Raw genomic sequence first — 18,118 nt, forward strand, 5'->3', positions numbered from 1 at the left:
AAGGTACAGACCACATCTTAGAGGCACTTCTAATACGCATGCAGGAAAGATCTTGTACAACCTCAGGATCCAGAGTCTCAGGCTCTCTCCTGAATGTGGGCACTTCTGTGTGGGAACTGAACTAAGTTTAGCCAATTCTTCTCAAATGTTCTTTTGGAATCTTTTGCGCAAATAGTCTAATGGCTGAAGTACTGGTCCACAGAGAGGGAGACCTGAATGAAAGGCAGTCCTGCAGCTGAGGGTCTCAGCTTCTCAGTCTGTTGTCCCCAGGTGCTCCAATGAAGAGCCATGAGCATGAACCTGCTCCAAGACTCCTTCTTGAAAACTATGACACTCTACAGAAAAGAGATCAAGTCTTGTGAAGAAAGGACACAAAAGACAAGACCTTGTGATTTGGTGCCCATTGTCTGTCTCAGGGGTGTAACTTGCTGTAAAGATCTGTTGGGTTGGTCTCAGGGTGTTTCCACAGGAAGTGGATATTGTCCTTGCCACACAAGCTCACTTTCCAAGCACAGGATTCCTGAGCAAACAGATTTCCTTCAATCCATCCTGTCCAATGCCTACTTCCACTAGAAAGGGAAACGCTCCTTCACTCCTTCATTGAATGGAGGTCAGACTGGGTCTGATGTTGGAAATTTGCTACTTGCTGTGTGAATTCTGTAATTAGGGACAGCTTGATTTATGAAGAACAGAAATAACAATCAATCTGGCTGCTATTGTAAATGGGATTCAGCAAAATGTGTATGGGTTTGATTCAGCCTGGAAACTCCTCATCTTTCAAATAAGCAATAACCTCAAGAAAATCAATTTTAGCTAATGGTGCTGGATAATTAACTCACAGCTATAGTTTGTTTCTTTCATTTCCAGTTGCACACATGCATTTTGGGTTAAGCTGGTTGAAAATTTTCAGATTTATGCACCCTCCCTCCCAAATGTTTAATTTCATAGATTTTAACTGCAATTGATGCATTGTGGCAATGTCAAATTTAGCACAGTGTGCCATCAAGCACCACCTAGAAGCAGCGTGTCCTGAGCAAGGAACACCTAATTGTGTCTCTCTTCAAACAGTACTCTTTGCAGAGTTAAACTTGTGTCCAATATTTCCTCAGATCTATTCAGAAATACTTGCATTGATTTTTTATTTTTCCTTTCAAATATTCTTCAATTACTTATCTCAGTGTACTTCCAGCATTTGTATGAATAATTCAGCTAAGAACTGAAACTCAGAGACTGAAAGAACATTATTTCTGCTAGTCTTCTTTCATAAAATTATATTTTTCAATAAAAACTGAACAAAGAGCATACTGATACATATTTCAAGCACATAAGCATCTTATCTTCATTATAAAAAACTTAAAATGAGGTGCTAAGAATATCTTGATATTGTAATTCAGAAGCTGACATTTTCATAATCTAGGTTCCATAAATCCATGGGTTATATTTACCTAAATATAAATACATATAAAATATTTTTAAAAGTAAAATATGTTAATTATGGAACCCAAAAGCTTAATGTGTTTTAATTTCAGCCAAACTTTCTGAGATTTTACAGAGCTGCAGAAATGCCACTGGACTGAGCACATCCACTCAATGGCACAAATGTTCTGAAGACATCCTTTGGAAGAAAAAATTATAAAAAGAAATACTTTACCAGTTGGATCAAAGTCTGGAAAATAATCTGGACAATTCTGAGCAGTGAGCCTTCCAGCAGGTGTGTCATCCCAGCACAACCAGCCATCCCATGTTCGGTTGCAGAACAGACCTGGACATTTAAGAAGATTGCAAGAGTTAATTCCACAAAATGAGTTAATTCCTTCCTGAACCACTCTGTTCTAGCCTCTCGAGGATTATTGCTGCCTGCAGACAAGCAAACTTTCTTTTTGTAATATATCCATTTATTATTGTAACACTCAGAGTGGCATCCAGGTACTAGAAGGTACTTGTTTTTTACTGACCTGGTGTTAGTGGCGTTCATTTTACCAGAAAGTTACATTTTAGAGCATGTTGAGCTGAACTTTGAGTGTAGCATCCAATCCTACAAATTTCTCTTCTTGAATCTCTTTCTGTCAGCTGTAAGCTTGTACACTAGTGGTGCCCAAGGACCTGTGAGACATCCACTTTTCATTTCACCTTTTGCTGCTCAGTAGGTCTGACAGGCATTTAAAATGTATGTTATGAAGCATTTGTGGGGTCATGCCAGCCAAAAGCAGCATTAGCAGAGACAGGTCACTGCCAGGCTGTTGCCTGGTTCAGCACCAGAGGTTGGTGATGTGACTACAAACGCAGAGAAGCAGGTGCAAGACAGATTGGTAGCAGGCAGATTCTGCCTGCTGGTGTTGTCTGGGTAGGCACGCTGTGATCCTCTCCTCAGCATGCCCCTTCTGGGAAGGTGATGCTGTTGAGGCTGTGGGATGTTGCAAGCCCCAAAACAGCAGAACACAGCTCATTTCTGATCCCCGAGGACCATGCATGCCATGGTCCTCAGAAATTGTGCTCCAAGGCTGCTTGCTGTAATGTGTAACATGACTCATTGTGGATTTATACAAGAAACACATTAAACCCTCCCTACACTTCCTGGTCATTTTCCATTCAAAACCAGTTTGTGTTGGGGAAAAAATATTTATCACCAGGATCATCAGGTTAAAGTGAAATAGAATGAGAAGATACATTTTAGCTTTTTTTTCACTCTGGGCCTGAGGAAGTATTAAAATGATGGCTGTTTTTGAAAGAATTGTAATAGAAAGCACCTAATAACCACTGCAAGTTATTAACATATAAGAGCTAGTTCCTTCTAGAGCTTTTGAAACTATCCACAGATAAACTTTCTAACTGAAGCAAGAAAGCTGTAAAAAGATATGTGAATTGTTCCAACTTGCACCCATAACTGTTTGTAAGTCAAATAGTTGTTGATTAAAAATAAAAAGCATCAAATTTAAAACCGAATTTTCCCCAGATTAGATCTTGTTCAGAAAAGAAATTTTTATGCACACCTTTTCTTCATTAGCTAAGATTTTATGCACATATATTTTTCAGTTATCAAGTTAAATGTGCAAATGTTACTTGTTCACTTAATTATCAAATCATATCAGCAGTTTGTTATCTTTTCTTCAGGCATTGTCATATTCTTCAGGCATTGTCAAAATCTAACTCTTTTTTGAGTCTTACATATCCCAGTAAAATTTTTAAGATAAGAGCTGTAGAAATATATTTATTCTTGTCTTACAAAAAATCCCCCATTTTCTGTTTTTTTTTTAATTTTTTAAAGCATATTTTCCCTTTAAACTGTCCTCAGTATCTGTTGTTTGTTTGCAGAAGTCTCACACTTCCTGTGATATATTTTTCTCTAGCTCCTCATATCTTCATTCATATCTACTGCGAAAAAAAGTGACCAGAACTTTTAGTCCCAAACAGAAATGCTCTTTTAAGTGTAATCGCAGCACCACTATTATTTGTCATTTCCCTTTTTATTCATCTTCATGTATGCCTTCTATTCAATAAAGATATTTTAAAAACCTCTTTTATAAGTCTCGGTGTTTTATAAACCTCTTTTTCCTATTGTTGCTGCTGAATATAGAATATGTGGAACTTTTGCTGGTACAGAGCACAGCACCCAGCAGTCAATACAGAAATGGCAAAAAATTGAAACACTGAGTGGAGCAAACAGAACAACATTTATATTTAGGATTCACAATCAGTTATGACTTTACTGAGAGGTTCAGGAAAATGTTATTCCCCAAGCAAGAACAAGAGAGATTCAAGCAGCAAAGCACTGAGCCAGAAATGTAGGTGACAGAGGAAGGAAAAGCTGTTCATTCCCTGGGCTCCTTCCAGCCTTTTTCCTTTCTTTGCCCTTAGGAGGATGCTAAGTAAGTGTGAGTTTGATTACTGCTTGTGGAAAGGAAACTGCACCCTGTGGAAGACCATGGGTTGTATAGAGAAGAAAATATTTCTTCATAGTTATATAACCACACATGGCAAAATACAAAATCTTAAAAAACCCTTTTTACCTTTTTTCTTGTATGGAGGAGCTCTGTTCATCCTCTCATAACATTTGAACTGCGAATCTATTATCTTCTGCCGTATGACTGAATTTTCAGTTACTACAGGCTCTAATGTAGGATCAGTATAATTTACAGCAGAAGAAAGACTTGGAACAATTCTCTGTATGGAAAGAAAAAGCCGTTAGTACAACTGGATAAACAAAGAGGATTAAATTTACAAAAAGTGAGGACCAGAAATTTCTATTACTCATTCTTGAAAGGCCTTTTATTTGCACATATGTTTATCATTATGATGGGCCTTGTACTACTTACAAAGTAAATGCTGAATTTTATTAGTTTACCTCATGAAAACTTAATATTTTAACCAAGCCATTTTTCTTGGTGAAGAGACGGTCATTAAGTACTTGATAAAATCATCAAAATATTTTCATTTAATTTAGTGTTTGCGAGAGAATTTTCTGTTAAACCCATGTATTTCTCTTCACTTGTGCTGATTTAACTCTAGACAGTGTAGACAAAATACTTCAGGGCCACAACCTTTGCTTTGAGCTTCTGCAACAGTTAAGGCCAAAGAAGGCAGAGTTTAAACATCAATACCTGACTTTAGCTCTTAGTTAAGTACCTAAGCAGACCCCCTAAATTTGATAGTCTAAATAGCAAGGTCCTCTTTGATATAGTGGCATCTTCTGAATTATCCCATTCTGAACTGCCTTCCTGTTAAAGGAAAGGATCACTGCCTTTGCAAGGCAAAGATCTCAGCTAGAGAGGTCAGTTATGCTCTTTTGCCCTTTTAACTTCCATCCATCCATCCATCCATCCATCCATCCATCCATCCATCCATCCATCCATCCATCCATCCATCCATCCATCCATCCCTCCACCCCTCCTTCCCTCCCCTCCTTGTACAGCCGAGGTCTGTGAGCGGAAATGAAAGTGTGGAGCTTTAGTTTGTTCTGTTCTGCCTCAATCCTGGATCGTGACTCTTCTTTGCTTGAAGTTGATAGTAAAAGATGAGTTCCTCTGCTTCCCCACTCAAAAGCAACATTGCTGTAGCACTTTCCTAGCATGACTCTCTGTTTTCCCCTATACTAAATGGTACTAAAGCCATCACAAACACATTCAGATTCATTTGCAGGCTGCTTCAAAATCTAGGACTCTCATAAACACACAAACTTGACCTTTTTTAGCAGCAAATGCTAATACAGAGATCTTTAGGCATGCATTTGTAGTTGTTTGAACTTAAAACATGACAGATTTGAAAGTCCAAATATGTGTTTATTTCTTACATTTTGCTGCCCCTTTTTTATGTCACATCACAGGCAACTTTATTCCATCAATACATTACTTTTCCCCCCTATTTGCATGCTAAATCACCTTTGTAAATACATGGCAAAACCAGTGTTTGACTCCATTGAAAAAAAAAGCCATTACTTCTATCCTGGTACTTCTGTACCACACCATGTAAGTTTAATCTTTTTATACTCTAATATCAAATCAATTATGTTTTTATAATCTCATCTCATCTCTTTTGAGATGTTTTCAACTGTATACACCTGCTAGCTGGAGGACATGGAGGCAGTCAATCATGTTGTACTTAACTGGGTGCTTGAAATAAAGTAGGAGGAATAAGAATGAAAATATTTTCTGGCAGAGATAATTTTATATAAATTTTAGATGTATGCATACATCACCCTCTTCCTCTCCCCCCAAGATATATTTGAACAATGAAGCCATTTGGAACATTTCATCTGGCCATCCAAATGAAAAATTAAGTATCTAGAAAGTCAGAACAGGAAATACAGAAGCAAAGCCAAACATAACAAAAGATCCTTTAGCTTTAAAAAGACCAAGGGGAGCAGCTGGAGTCCTCAAGAATAATTTAAAAACCAGCCAAGCAAAATCTTAAATCCAGCACAGGGAAGTGCAGATGAGGTTCTTCAGACAGCCTCAGCTTTGTCTTAGCCTTTCGTGTCCATGTCCATGACACAGGCTCTGGTGCTTCTCTGAAGTTATAAGTAGATACTGCATATTAATTTTTTCCATTCTTATTTTGAATAATACCTCAGTTCCAAACCGTTTGTACTCAAGACAGAAATAACAGTTTCATCACAGGATGCTAGGAGGACTTCTGTGGCAATGTCTTTCTTGATAATTTCTTTGCAATTCTGGGCCAGTTTGGGAACACATCCATGTGTGGGATGATGGTTTTGAGGGGTGAAACACAATTTAGACACTGAAGTCACAGTACTCTTATAGTTTTGTTACTTGCAGTGTGTAATTCCTGAAGAAGTTGGCACAGTTGGGTACAGTTTAATGAGGATATTCTGATCCTTGGAGGTAGAGAGTACCTGTGATGGTGGATGGATTATATGTCTTGCATTGTGTACAAAATTATGTAGGAGTGTTCAGCCATATAACCAGGAGGCCCATTTCTACTGCCCCTGCACAAGGCAATTGTGGAGCAGCTGAAGTTGCCAGTGAAATTTCTACTGCCCACATTTAGGCCAGCAATTCACTCAGACAGATAAAAATGTGGATGAGTTGTGTCACTAAAACTCATCAGTGGAAATCACTTAATGGCCTCCAGTAAAATGAAAGCAAGTTTGGATAAAAGTTGGAATAATAACACTAGATTTATTATGGTCTCTGTTCTAGGGTTACTTTATGATCCTCGTATCCCAATTCTCTTCTCAGTTTATGCTGGATATTATATTCTGTGCCTTCAAGACTGGCTCTGACAGCAAAGGTGGGGAGGAGAAGCACAGTTTTTGGTACCAGCCTCCCTCATTCCTCCATGTTCGGCTGGACTGTGTTGTCTGGGCATGGATGGGGCAAAACACCACACTCCTTTTGCTTTTTAGTCAGTTAGTTAGTTTAGCTGGCTGAGGCAGTCTGAGCTTTCCCTGGACTGTTTTTCTTTCCCTTTTCTTGGAACCATTTGGACCCGCTCCAGACCGGGACCCAGGGAAACACCGAGAGCACTTTGCAGAGTGCTGGGGCCCACTCTGCAGCCTTTCCCAGTGCTGGAGGGATTGATAACAGAGCGACCACCCACCGGGGAGACTTTCTGAATTTGTCATCTCTTCAGAGCAGTGAATGAGTTTTGTCATCTGGTATTGTTCATTTTGTGTGCTGGGGGGTGCTTTGCCTGTTAAATAAACAGGTTCTTTCCACTTTCCTCTGAGGAATCCTTACCGAACTGGTTGAGGGGAAGGGCCGTGTGGGTTTGCTCTCTGGAGGGGTCCCCTTTGGATGTTTCTCCCAAATTTGCCCTAAACCAATAGAGTCTCTAAAATTATTTTTATTCTTTTTTTTTCTCCTTTTTCTTTTTCTTTCTACCAAACACAATGACTCAGATCTTCAAAGGTAATTGCCCAAAAATCTTTCTGGGCACTTTTTATGTAATTGAATAGTTTGTGTGGGAAATCAAATTAAGGGGTTATACATAGGTATGTCATCTGATATGCCCTTTAAATCTACTCTTTCCTTTGATTGCTATTCCTCATTTTTGTTTGCCTAGATATGAAAAGCTGGCCTTGGAAGCTTGAACACAATTTTCTTCTCCATATAAATCAGATTACCTCTTCAGCAGATTAATTAAATTTTGTGGCTTGCTGGAGGTGGAGAAGTTCATATCCCTGCTTCAAATACAGGGGTTTTTACCATCCAGAAGAGAATCCCATGTCCACCACTCAGAATTTAATCCCATGTCCACCACCCTGACCTCACAAAGTCAGTCCAGTGGCCTGATGATCCAGCCTTTATATACCTGCAGTCAGACAAGAATTTTGATGCAGTTTGTGATGCCAGATGTTATTACTTGTTTTAGTCTCCCTCACTCCTTACTGTAGTAGTCAGAAAAAGGCAAATGGGGCAGGAAGACATCTCTGGGTCATTATTCTCTTTTCAGAAATAGCAGGAGCTTTGCTATGGTTACCTGGGAGAGAAAATTTATATTCCCATTGTGTTAATGGGAGAGGTTGAGAATGTCCCATGAATATCTGTGTATCAGTGTGTATCAGCTCTCATGGAATTCACTATTTCGACTCACCTCTTCTACTATGTTTTCATTGTGATGTCAATGTATTTTAGAAATGAAGACTTAAAAGACACATTTGTAGACAAAAAACCAAGGTCAATTAATCTTTGCCTGACCACTACCTACAAATATTTAACCTATAAAATATGGAACAATTTTTAAGTGTTCATAGTTCATTAATGCGCATTAAAAAGCCTTCCCATCCATTCATCAGATACTTCAGATGGAAATATAGATGATGTTAATACAATAAAGGAATGCCTCATTCATTTATAAACATTCTTTATTAAGGAGAAATAAATAATTCACAATAATCAATGTGATCATTGCTTAAAAATGCACTGAATTCTTCAGAAGAAAACAGTTTAAGTGATGTCCCATGCAGCAGTTTAGCAGCCGTACATATGATGTCACTCCTAAAAGTCCAAGTAAATGACGTCATACATACGACCACCAAGCCACCACGTGACAAATGACTGACATAAGAGAGTGAATTATCATTACAAAGAGAAATAACAGGCTGCTGGGAATGCTGAAGTTCACTTTATACCTGGAATGAATAAAAGATTCCCATAAAGCAATTTGGCTTCATTATTAAACTATACAGGAATGAACAAACAATGCCCTGGTTTCTGTAAGAGTAACTGCTGTGAACATGTGCCAGGCTGTGCCTGTTTCTGCAAGGGAGAATCCAGATAAAGTGAGCATAAAAGTATTTCATTTTTGCTTCCCCATAAAATATTGGACACGATGAACAAGCATCCCCAAATATTTTTCTTCTGCCATCAAGGAGCTTGCAGGACACTAACAATAACTGTATATGACATTCAGGAAAAGAAGGCATTTGAAGCTGTCTTTCCCCCCCCCCACTTCCACTAAATATAATAATTTAGCAAGAATTATTGGTGAGCTGAGGCTAGCAGAAATTCTGGGTGCTCTAACTGTTTTTTATTGATTTCAACAGCTCAATCATTCATTTGGTATTATTCTTTTAAAACTGCTGTGTGCAGTCATCTCCTTGTGGATCACTAAACTCCTGTTCTTCAATACATCACATTTTAGAGGAGGAGCTCAGCATGATTTAGATGAGTTGCAGAGCCCCTCTCATATTTTGATTATGTTTGAACTACTTTTCACAACTGCTAGCATTGGGACAGATAAGAAAACAACTGTGATACCTTAGGAAGGTTATTAGCATATGATGTTCAGTAAACATAATCATTTCTATCCATCAGAAGTGTGCTAGGAAGCAGCAGGCAATTTCTTTGGGGAAACACTACAACATGACATGTTTTACTTAATCACTGAATGTTAGAATTTTCCCATACTCTATCGCTGTTGGAGCAGGATGGTAATTATCTCAGTGAGATCCCATATGACTAACGTGGTAGAATTTGGCAGCTGTTTAAACAAGCATGAGATTATCAGGTGCTGTTGATGAAGACAAGGCTGTTGTAGTGAAAAGCAAGTCACAGATCTTACAGTTCTTTTCCATTTCTACAAGATTTGTTTATAGAAGAAGCTTTACTTTCATTTTAGCCTGATAAAAACTGTGGGCTAATCCAGAATACTTCATGGATATCTTCTTGCAGCCTTGATTATCCTCTTGTGAGAGGCCTCTTTACTGCAATCAGCTGCATAGCAACAGCCTTGTTTTTAAAAAAAGAAAAGATAGTCAAAATGTCCTGATCATCCCTGAAACTGGGTGAATAGAACAGAATGCAGCATTCCTATTTCTTGGGAAAATATGAGCAGCTTGTCTCCCAAATTCTCACACTAATTCTTACCACTTTAATATATCAGCAGTTTGCTTTCCAGAGCTTCCCTTGTGTGAGAACAGATCCTGAACTTCTGAGTGCACATACAGCATGAAGCAACCCATAAATATTTACACAGGGAGGTGTGCATGCAAAACAGCAGCTTCCAAAGGCATGGTCTAAGGTGATGAGACCCAGGGGGATCTCACCATCCAAGGCTGGGGAAGACTCTGGGCTGCCTGAGAAGAGGGCTCAGAAGAAGAGAGACAAAGGAGGCTGTGACAGATCTTCAGCAGCTCTTCCAGCCCACGGGAGATCTGCTCTGGACCAGATGCTGGAAGAGATGCTGTCTAAGCAGGAAAAGGATTGTTCTCACAGTACCTGCACAGACATGGGAGCCACTGAGAGCCACTGAGCTGAGCAGGAGCAGGAGCCCAGTGGAGTTTGTGGTCACACCACTCCACCAGTGCGTGTTGCACTCCCAGCTGTGAGGATCAAACAGAGGCACCATGGGCAGCTCCCCCATCATGGTGGCAAGTGCTTGACTAATGGTTCTGGAGACTTGAACATACCCCACCACTGAATTCCAAAATACACCAGTTTATGCAGTTACCAAAAATTACATTTAGGTTTTCATATAATTAATTTTCAATGTTTTGTGGACAGGAATCATTCATGAGTATTTCAGGTGTTGGAAAGAAGTATCAGACTCTGCATACATTTGTGACTGAGGCTTGGTAACAACTTAACAGATTTGGACTCAGTGAATGTGCACAATTTGCTTTTTGCCTAAATGAATTTATTTTAGAATAGAATATTTTCAATTAGGTCTAGTGGGCCTAATTGAAAATAGTGTGGCCTTCAGCTGCAGCATCCATTTAGTCCTTACTCTGCATGTTGTGGTTGGCTCAGGACGCAAAATTGGAGTATGTGGGAAAAACTACTTCATCAATCCTCATTTCCAGGGCCATTTGTAGGCACAGTTCTTACTTGAGAAAATAAGGCAGAAAATAGAAATCTCTTCCATCAATATCCTGAAAAATTGATTGGTCACACAGGAAAGAGACCCAAACCTTCTTCTTCTTCCTCATTCTCAGAAGTTTGATGCTCCTGGGCACACTGTGCTGATGCTCCATTTTTCTTGTGAAGAGAAATGTGCACTGAGGACATGAACTAATTGCTCCAGCATTCCAGGGCTTATGTACTTGAAGAAACAAATCTCAGTCACATTCTTTGGCTCTTAACAATTGCAAAAAACTAGAGAGCATCAGTCTAAAGTGAACTATAACATAAACAATTATAAGAATTGAACAATTCTTATAGAACAATTAAATTTTCTCATTTTTATAGTAGAAGACCATACGGTGATGCATTATCGGGCATCCAAAAGCAAGGGAATACATCAAAGAGGAAAACAATAAGGAATTGCTTGTACTTCTAAATTAGGTTTTGGAACAACTGACGCTTCAGGTTTCTTTGGCAAATATGGGTTATTATGGATCTGCTGTACACGGAATTGCTATCAATTCTGTGTAAAAAATTACACACATTAAGAGATGGTTTCTATCAGAAGGTACCAAAAGCCCTAAGTGACAAGTCTAAAAGAGATGATGGAAAGGAAGTGTCTGTGAAACCAAGTAAGCAATTTTTTGTCTGTGAGAGAATATTGAAGGAGAGATACGAGAAGAATCTGGGGAGTCTTCTGCAAAGCACTAACTGTATAGAGGGCAGGGTGTGCTCCAGCTCTGAGATTGTGTTAGGGAATCACAGCTACACTAAGAAAAGAGATTTCAGGTAGAAGTCTCCCCTACTCAATAGGGGAGACCACCACAGGGGAAACACCAGAACCTACAGTGGGGCAAACAGCACAGAGGAGAAAACAAGGATCTCAAAAGGTTGTGTTGCTTTGCAACAGCTCACAGTGATCAACTGGGAGTTCAGGTCACAAATGATAGGATAACAGAAAACCATGAAAGTCATCAAAGAAGGGAGATCTAGAGGGTGTCTTGTGGGGTGGGTAGAGCTGAGGATGAGAGATCACTCCTGTCTATGTCACAAATCATCTTAGTTACTGTATTTACTGTATTATTAATTACAGATAGTGGCTGATATGTCTCACAGTTCTTGGAAAAAAGGAATGATTTGAAGAACCAACAGATTGGGAACCAACAGAGCCTTTTTGAAAGAGAGACACCCTTTATTCATTACAAACCATAAATAAAATGCAAAAAATGAACTGCTTCTACCATCTGCAGATGGGGAAGTTTTCGGAAAAATGAATGAGGGAAAATATTTTTCATATTTGATCTCACAGCAGTTTCTGGATAAGTTTCATGATGGAAAGAAAAGCTTGTTCATGGTCTACTTCTGTGACTGTGGCTTCTTCCCTACCAAAAGGGAAATTAACCTAAGAGATGTCAAAGTAGAGCACAGTATGCCCACTGCAGTGGGAAGGGAGGCGCACTCAGAGATTGGAAGCTTGAAAATGTAAGTTAAGTTATCCATTGAGGTGAGAATATGAAGTGCTCTTTGGTGCAAAGATATTTAAAATTAATGCAGATGCAGATCTCACTGAAGAGTTTTTAAAAGAATTCCTCCCCCTGGAGTGCTAACATTGCACACATGCTGTCATGGGTGAGAGATTTAAAAGATCTGGGGACAACAGGGCAAGGATCAATCCTCCAGGGCTGACCTACAAACCCATGCTGTAGGTCAAAGCACCTCAAGTGCTCACAAGTGTTGTTGACAATTTTAGTTATCAGAATATTTACAGTCCTGTCACTTGACTGGGACCAAAATAAGCTGGATCTATTTCTTCATTTGGCATTGGCGTTTTATAGGAAGAATTGTTTGTCAAGACCCCTATCAAGCGATGCAGATCAGATGGGATTCAAGCCAGAAGAAAGCTGGTCTCTCTCAGGAACTTTGTTACAGACATTTCTGACCATGGGTGATTTCATAGCCAGTGCATTGTCACATGCACCCTTGTAGGACAGGTAGAACTGCCAACCCAAATGGTCACATATGCCAGAATACTCTAGTGTACCTCAGAATAGAAGACTTCTCTCACACATGGAGATGATTCCTCAAATCATTAACTAATTATGGACAAATTCTTTTGGGACAAAGTTAGCAAAAAGGTATTAACTCTCTTCAATTATTTCTCCATCTCTTCAGCTCTTCTTTGATGGAGGGTCCTAATCCTGAACCATGAATTCAGTATTTTACTAAGTAATGTGTTCTTTGCTGTTCTCCTGGATTCTCCATGATCTCATTTAATTGCTTTCTTTTAACCTCCTTCTATCCATCATTCTCTTACTGTTCTCTACTTTCCTTTCCTTTTTTGTCTATATGAATTTAAGTGGCAAACAGCATTGTGGACTAGGCTGGGAGGAGAGGTACAACCCAATAAGTGAACCAGGTAGGGCAGTTGCTTATACGCTCTGACATATTTTCTAGAGCATATGAGTTTCTTTTGCTTCTACAACACAGTATTTGATGAGGAGTTGCACAGAAATATTTCACATTCAGATGTTAATGAAGAAGATGAGAGGCAGAGAGGCAAGAGGACCTAACCAAGAAAACACAAGAAGAAGAAGAAGAAGAAGAAGAAGAAGAAGAAGAAGAAGAAGAAGAAGAAGAAGAAGAAGAAGAAGAAGAAGAAGAAGAAGAAGAAGAAGAAGAAGAAGAAGAAGAAAAGTCTTATTTGGGAGCGCAGATCTAGAGTTAGGTGGGGACTAAGGTGGCAGGCATCATGCAAATTACTCATACCACACCAGGGTAGTGAGGTGCTTGTTCCCAGTAACAGCATTCAGACATATGTAACTTAGGCTCTGGGCACTATTCTTAATTCTGACTGCCTGTAATGTCTATGATTTTCTGATGATCAATAGTAATTTGAGGTTTCACATGTACAGTTCAGCAAAAGGATTCAATTTATGTGAGAAGCATTTAGTCAGGCACTATATTTTTAGAACCACAATTACTCAACAATGTTGCATACATTTAAATAAATGTAATGCTGATTCAAAACAGTTGAAAACAGCATTTGAACTGATAAACAGATTTATAAGATTATTTTTCATTTTGGCTGCCTTCCTAATATCAGATCAGCTACAAACAGTGAAAATGCATTGCTACTTAAGTCAGCTTGTCTCAAGAACAACACTAAGGGCAGTTTTCAAACACACATATTCCCATGATATATTGTAGCCTGTAAAACACAGAAATGAAAAAGTCATATGCACAACCCTCTTCAGACTTGCAATTCTGTCTCACCAAGAAACAATGTTTTCAAGTTCAAACTTTTATTAGATAATCTTATTAATCTTCTTTTGAAATATATTAGTAAGGAAACTCTTCCTTCACCTGTGTAGTACAACAAGTATAACTTGGTACTCATTTTTGTCAACATCACTACAAGTTTAAATACAGCAGTTGTCATGAGCAGTTCACTTTTCTTGTACTTACAGTTAGAAGGATGATGAGTAAGAAGCAACACTGGGTTGTTTTTTTCATTGTGGAGTCTTCTTCGAGAGACACTTTGTAGATGACCCTTCTGGGAATTAAACAACAAAAATAAAAGCATTATTGGACTTTTCCGATAAATTCCTTGTCTTTGTGTATGAGCACATTTTTAGAATTAATCTAGACTCTGTGTGTGTGGTTTTTGGAGCACCCCCAGCCTTACATGTGCTCAAGTTTGGTCTAATTGAATGTTGGTTCACTTTAAATTTAGTCTCCTTTGTGGATCTCTGGTGGTGAGTACAGATGGTGTGGGGTACATCTCCATGTTACTGGGTCTCCAGTAGCAGACCCAGGTTAAACTCTGTGTCTTTGCCAGATGAGGCTACCTTGGTTGTCCTTTTTCAGCTGCTTCTAACCTAAGATAGAGCTGCAGACCAATGAACAATCTGGATATTTTAAACCTGACTTGCAAAACCCAGAAAGATCCAGTTTGCAAATAAGTGTAACAGCAGCTCAGAATCCATGTTTGTGGGGCTAGGGAAAGCCAGAGTTTGAGCAATCTCTAGCCAGGTGAACAAGGCGTGGGCAGGAAAAGAGAACCTGGGAGCAGCAGGGTGGGATTGCGCGCTCCGTGCTGCAGCTGGGTGGCTGGGCTGTGACAGACACACAGCAGTGCCAGCCTCAGGCCATCAGGCAGGACTGCTTCAGCACAGAGTGCTGGGGAGGCACAGCACAGACACGACTCCACAGATTTGAAGGGAACTGCCTTAGCAGCTTTTTGGTTTTCTCGGTTCTTCCTACCATCAACACTCTTCCGGCCTATCTGGAAAAAGTATCCAGGGACCACCAGGTATAATCTTATTGCTTCACAGTTGTGGGAGTTCAAGCAAGCAAAGCTCTCTGCATTAACATATCATTTTAAATTTTACAAAAATGTAAGTTCTGTATTAAATGAGAAATGCAGCTTTTGTCAAAGCACATTGTGCTTTCTGATGTGTCACAGACCACTCGTGGTGTGTGTGCTGAGTAGCATAGGACATGTGGCTGTGATCACCTTCTGTCACAGTAACACTGTGAGTGCTCACACACCTTCATTATTCAGACAGCTTTAAAACTATGAGTTAGGTATTTTCTACCTGGACAAACAATCCTGTGAACACCCTACACATTTGAAACCCATGACTTTAATGAGAAAAAGACACAGGGACTGGGATGCTTAGTCTAGTTGACATGCAGTGAATAATACAATGACTAGTGTAACATTTGTCTCAGCAACAGCATTGCAAGAGCTTTTCTCATCTTTAAATGGTCTGGAAGGGCATCCATTTTCAGAGAGGAAATGAAACATTGTCCTCATCTAAAGCAGAAATATGTAAGGTCAAAATGTAATAAAGGTGTGGCACTTCCACTTCAATGTAGCACATGTGATCCAGTCATATGCAGCACATGTTGCAGTCATGTATCACTGCGATTACATAAAACATAAAGTGATGGCAAAGAGGGCTCAGAGGGTTTCTCTCTAATAGGAAGTAGTCTTATTACTGTGTGAATCTTCCCAGAACTATGCTGCTGAGACAGAAGTAATGCAAGATGCAAATGATCCAGAAATAATATGCAGTTACACTGTGGGCCACAAACTTGCATTTGGTTATTCATGGTAGACAACTCAATTGAAGCAAAACCTGGACGTCTAGATCAGAGAAAAATGCCTGGAATTGTCTGCATATTTTCCATGCTCTTCCCTGCATTCTGTATTGGTTCAGACTGAAAATAAAGATTAATGAAGAACATATAAACAGTGTCTCTTGGACAGCTGTACAGTGAGTACGAGCACGAGCGTGGTGTTCATCCAGTTACACACTGTACTGCAAAGTGTTCTGCAGCATGGTGTAAAGCCAGTCTAGTGGGTGCTTCTGTTCTTGTTAGCATCATCACTTCTGCTGCATCTGTAGGGATTTTGTATCAAAAGGGAGCACTTTGTCTTAAAAACTGTCAACAGCTTTAAAATGCACAACAGTTCCTACCAATGCCACAGAGATTAACACAATACTGTGACCTAGCAAGCATAAGGTCACAGTATCAAAATTGGCTGAATTTACCTGCTATATGGCTGCTTTTCCTGTACTTTGTGCCAAGAGTGCCTGCAGCACCAGGCTGGGTTACAGCTGTAGATGCAGGTAAATCTTTTCCCTTGTGTTAATTAAAATGACTGCATCATATAATATTACATATGAGTAAATGAGTAAGAACTATTTCCCATACTTAATCTCAGCTAGTCTATTTATTTCCAGTCATTTTCGTTTTAGCCAGCTGTAACCACAGGAATGGTTGACATACCAGATAAAGTCCAGCACCTTTTTTTTTTGTCTTTTTCACAGAAATCTTTTCATCTGGCAAAAATTTCAAGAATAGTTGAACAACAATATTTTAACTATAAAAACTATAAAGGTCCTGACAAAGAAAAATTTTTTTCTACTTTAAGACTGGCCCATAACACTACAGCACACAGGCTGGCATCAGTACTGGATCAAGGACGATGATCTAATTGAAATGAAAAGATACATGCAAATATAAAGTGCTGGTCAATGGGCAGGGCAGAAACAACAGGGAGGCAGAAAGATTCACAAGAGGAACCCCAGGAGATGGACCCTGTCAGCCTCCAGACAGAGGAACAAACCAACACATCCATGGCTCCGACCCCATCTCCAGAGATCCAGGTTCAGGTGAGACAAGCTGGGATGTGCAAAGCAGCATGCTCAAGTGCCTGCTGGTTTTGGTCTTTTGTGTTAGAGCGATCACCTTTTCACATGGACGCTACAACCCATGGGCAGCGTGCCTACAGCTAGAGGAGGGCTGGACAGCTCTGGAGCTGTGCTGTCAGGAACAGAGGGTGGAACCAGAAACGAGTCTGCTCCCCAGTGTGTGCTCACACCAACTCAAGCACACATGGGCTTCCATGGCAGTACCCACAGGAGGCTCCCCATGCCTTCTCCTGGCTGCTCAGGACCGCCTGACTTGTGCTAACTCCACAGCCACACCACAGGGCCACGCTATGAAGAGGTCAGGAAATTAGTTTTCAGCTGCACAATTTTAAAATCTATTTAAATGAGGTTTTAAATTTATTTTCTTTTTTACAGTTACAGATGGAGAAACAATATTTCAAGCTGTTTTAAGAACAGGTGTTTCAGATGTTTTAAGGTATGCATGAGTTTTTCCTGAGAAGATGCTTATTATCATAATCAGAAATTATAAATAATGTACTGATATTTCTTGGGATCACCATAGCTTATTTATTATGGCAATGTTATACAGTATAAAATTACATCAAAATTTGTTTCCCTTGCTGAAGTTCCCAAGCAGGTTTTAGGTGCTATGCTGATTCCTGCTCCTATAATATTTAGCCTTTTTCCCTAAGTCCAACAATGTGCATACTCAGTGTTATGTTAGTATAACATGCTGCACGCATTTCAATTTTAGAATATCCAGATCTAGGGATTAATCATAAGCACACTGCTAAAGCCCAGTACTTTTATATGATTGTATTAATTCTTCAGTCCCTGTTGCTTACAATAATTCCATATGACATTCCTGACTGTTATTGAAACTAGAATATTTTTCTTTCTTTCTTTGCAAAAGTAGCATTTATGTAGCTCATTGTGTGCTAAGGTATTCCTCCTGCTTCAGCTGTAATAGTAATACCACAGACACCTTGAAATTACAGCTGAAACTTATCTGAGGATGAACACAGCATCCTACTCAGTGATAACATCTCTTTTGTCTCTGTCCAGATGTCTACAGGTATAGTGCTGTGCTAAACAGGTCTTCAATTACAATTAGCATTGGGTTATCCAGAA

At 39.4% G+C, this 18,118-nt stretch overlaps 1 protein-coding gene across 1 annotated transcript in view; it reads right to left on the reverse strand.

Moving 5' to 3' along the window:
• CALCR (calcitonin receptor) overlaps positions 1–18,118 on the reverse strand; it is a 157,179-nt gene that overhangs the window by 56,623 nt on the left and 82,438 nt on the right. The window contains exons 2-4 of the mRNA XM_059469578.1: positions 14,268–14,355; positions 4,008–4,161; positions 1,652–1,762 (exon numbers count right to left, since the gene is read on the reverse strand). Of these exons, the coding sequence (XP_059325561.1) occupies positions 1,652–1,762; positions 4,008–4,161; positions 14,268–14,315 (313 nt within the window). The 5' untranslated portion in view covers positions 14,316–14,355. The remainder of the gene's footprint in view (positions 1–1,651; positions 1,763–4,007; positions 4,162–14,267; positions 14,356–18,118) is intronic.

The sequence above is a fragment of the Ammospiza nelsoni genome, chromosome 1, assembly GCF_027579445.1.
Source record: "Ammospiza nelsoni isolate bAmmNel1 chromosome 1, bAmmNel1.pri, whole genome shotgun sequence".
Classification (NCBI taxonomy): domain Eukaryota; kingdom Metazoa; phylum Chordata; class Aves; order Passeriformes; family Passerellidae; genus Ammospiza; species Ammospiza nelsoni.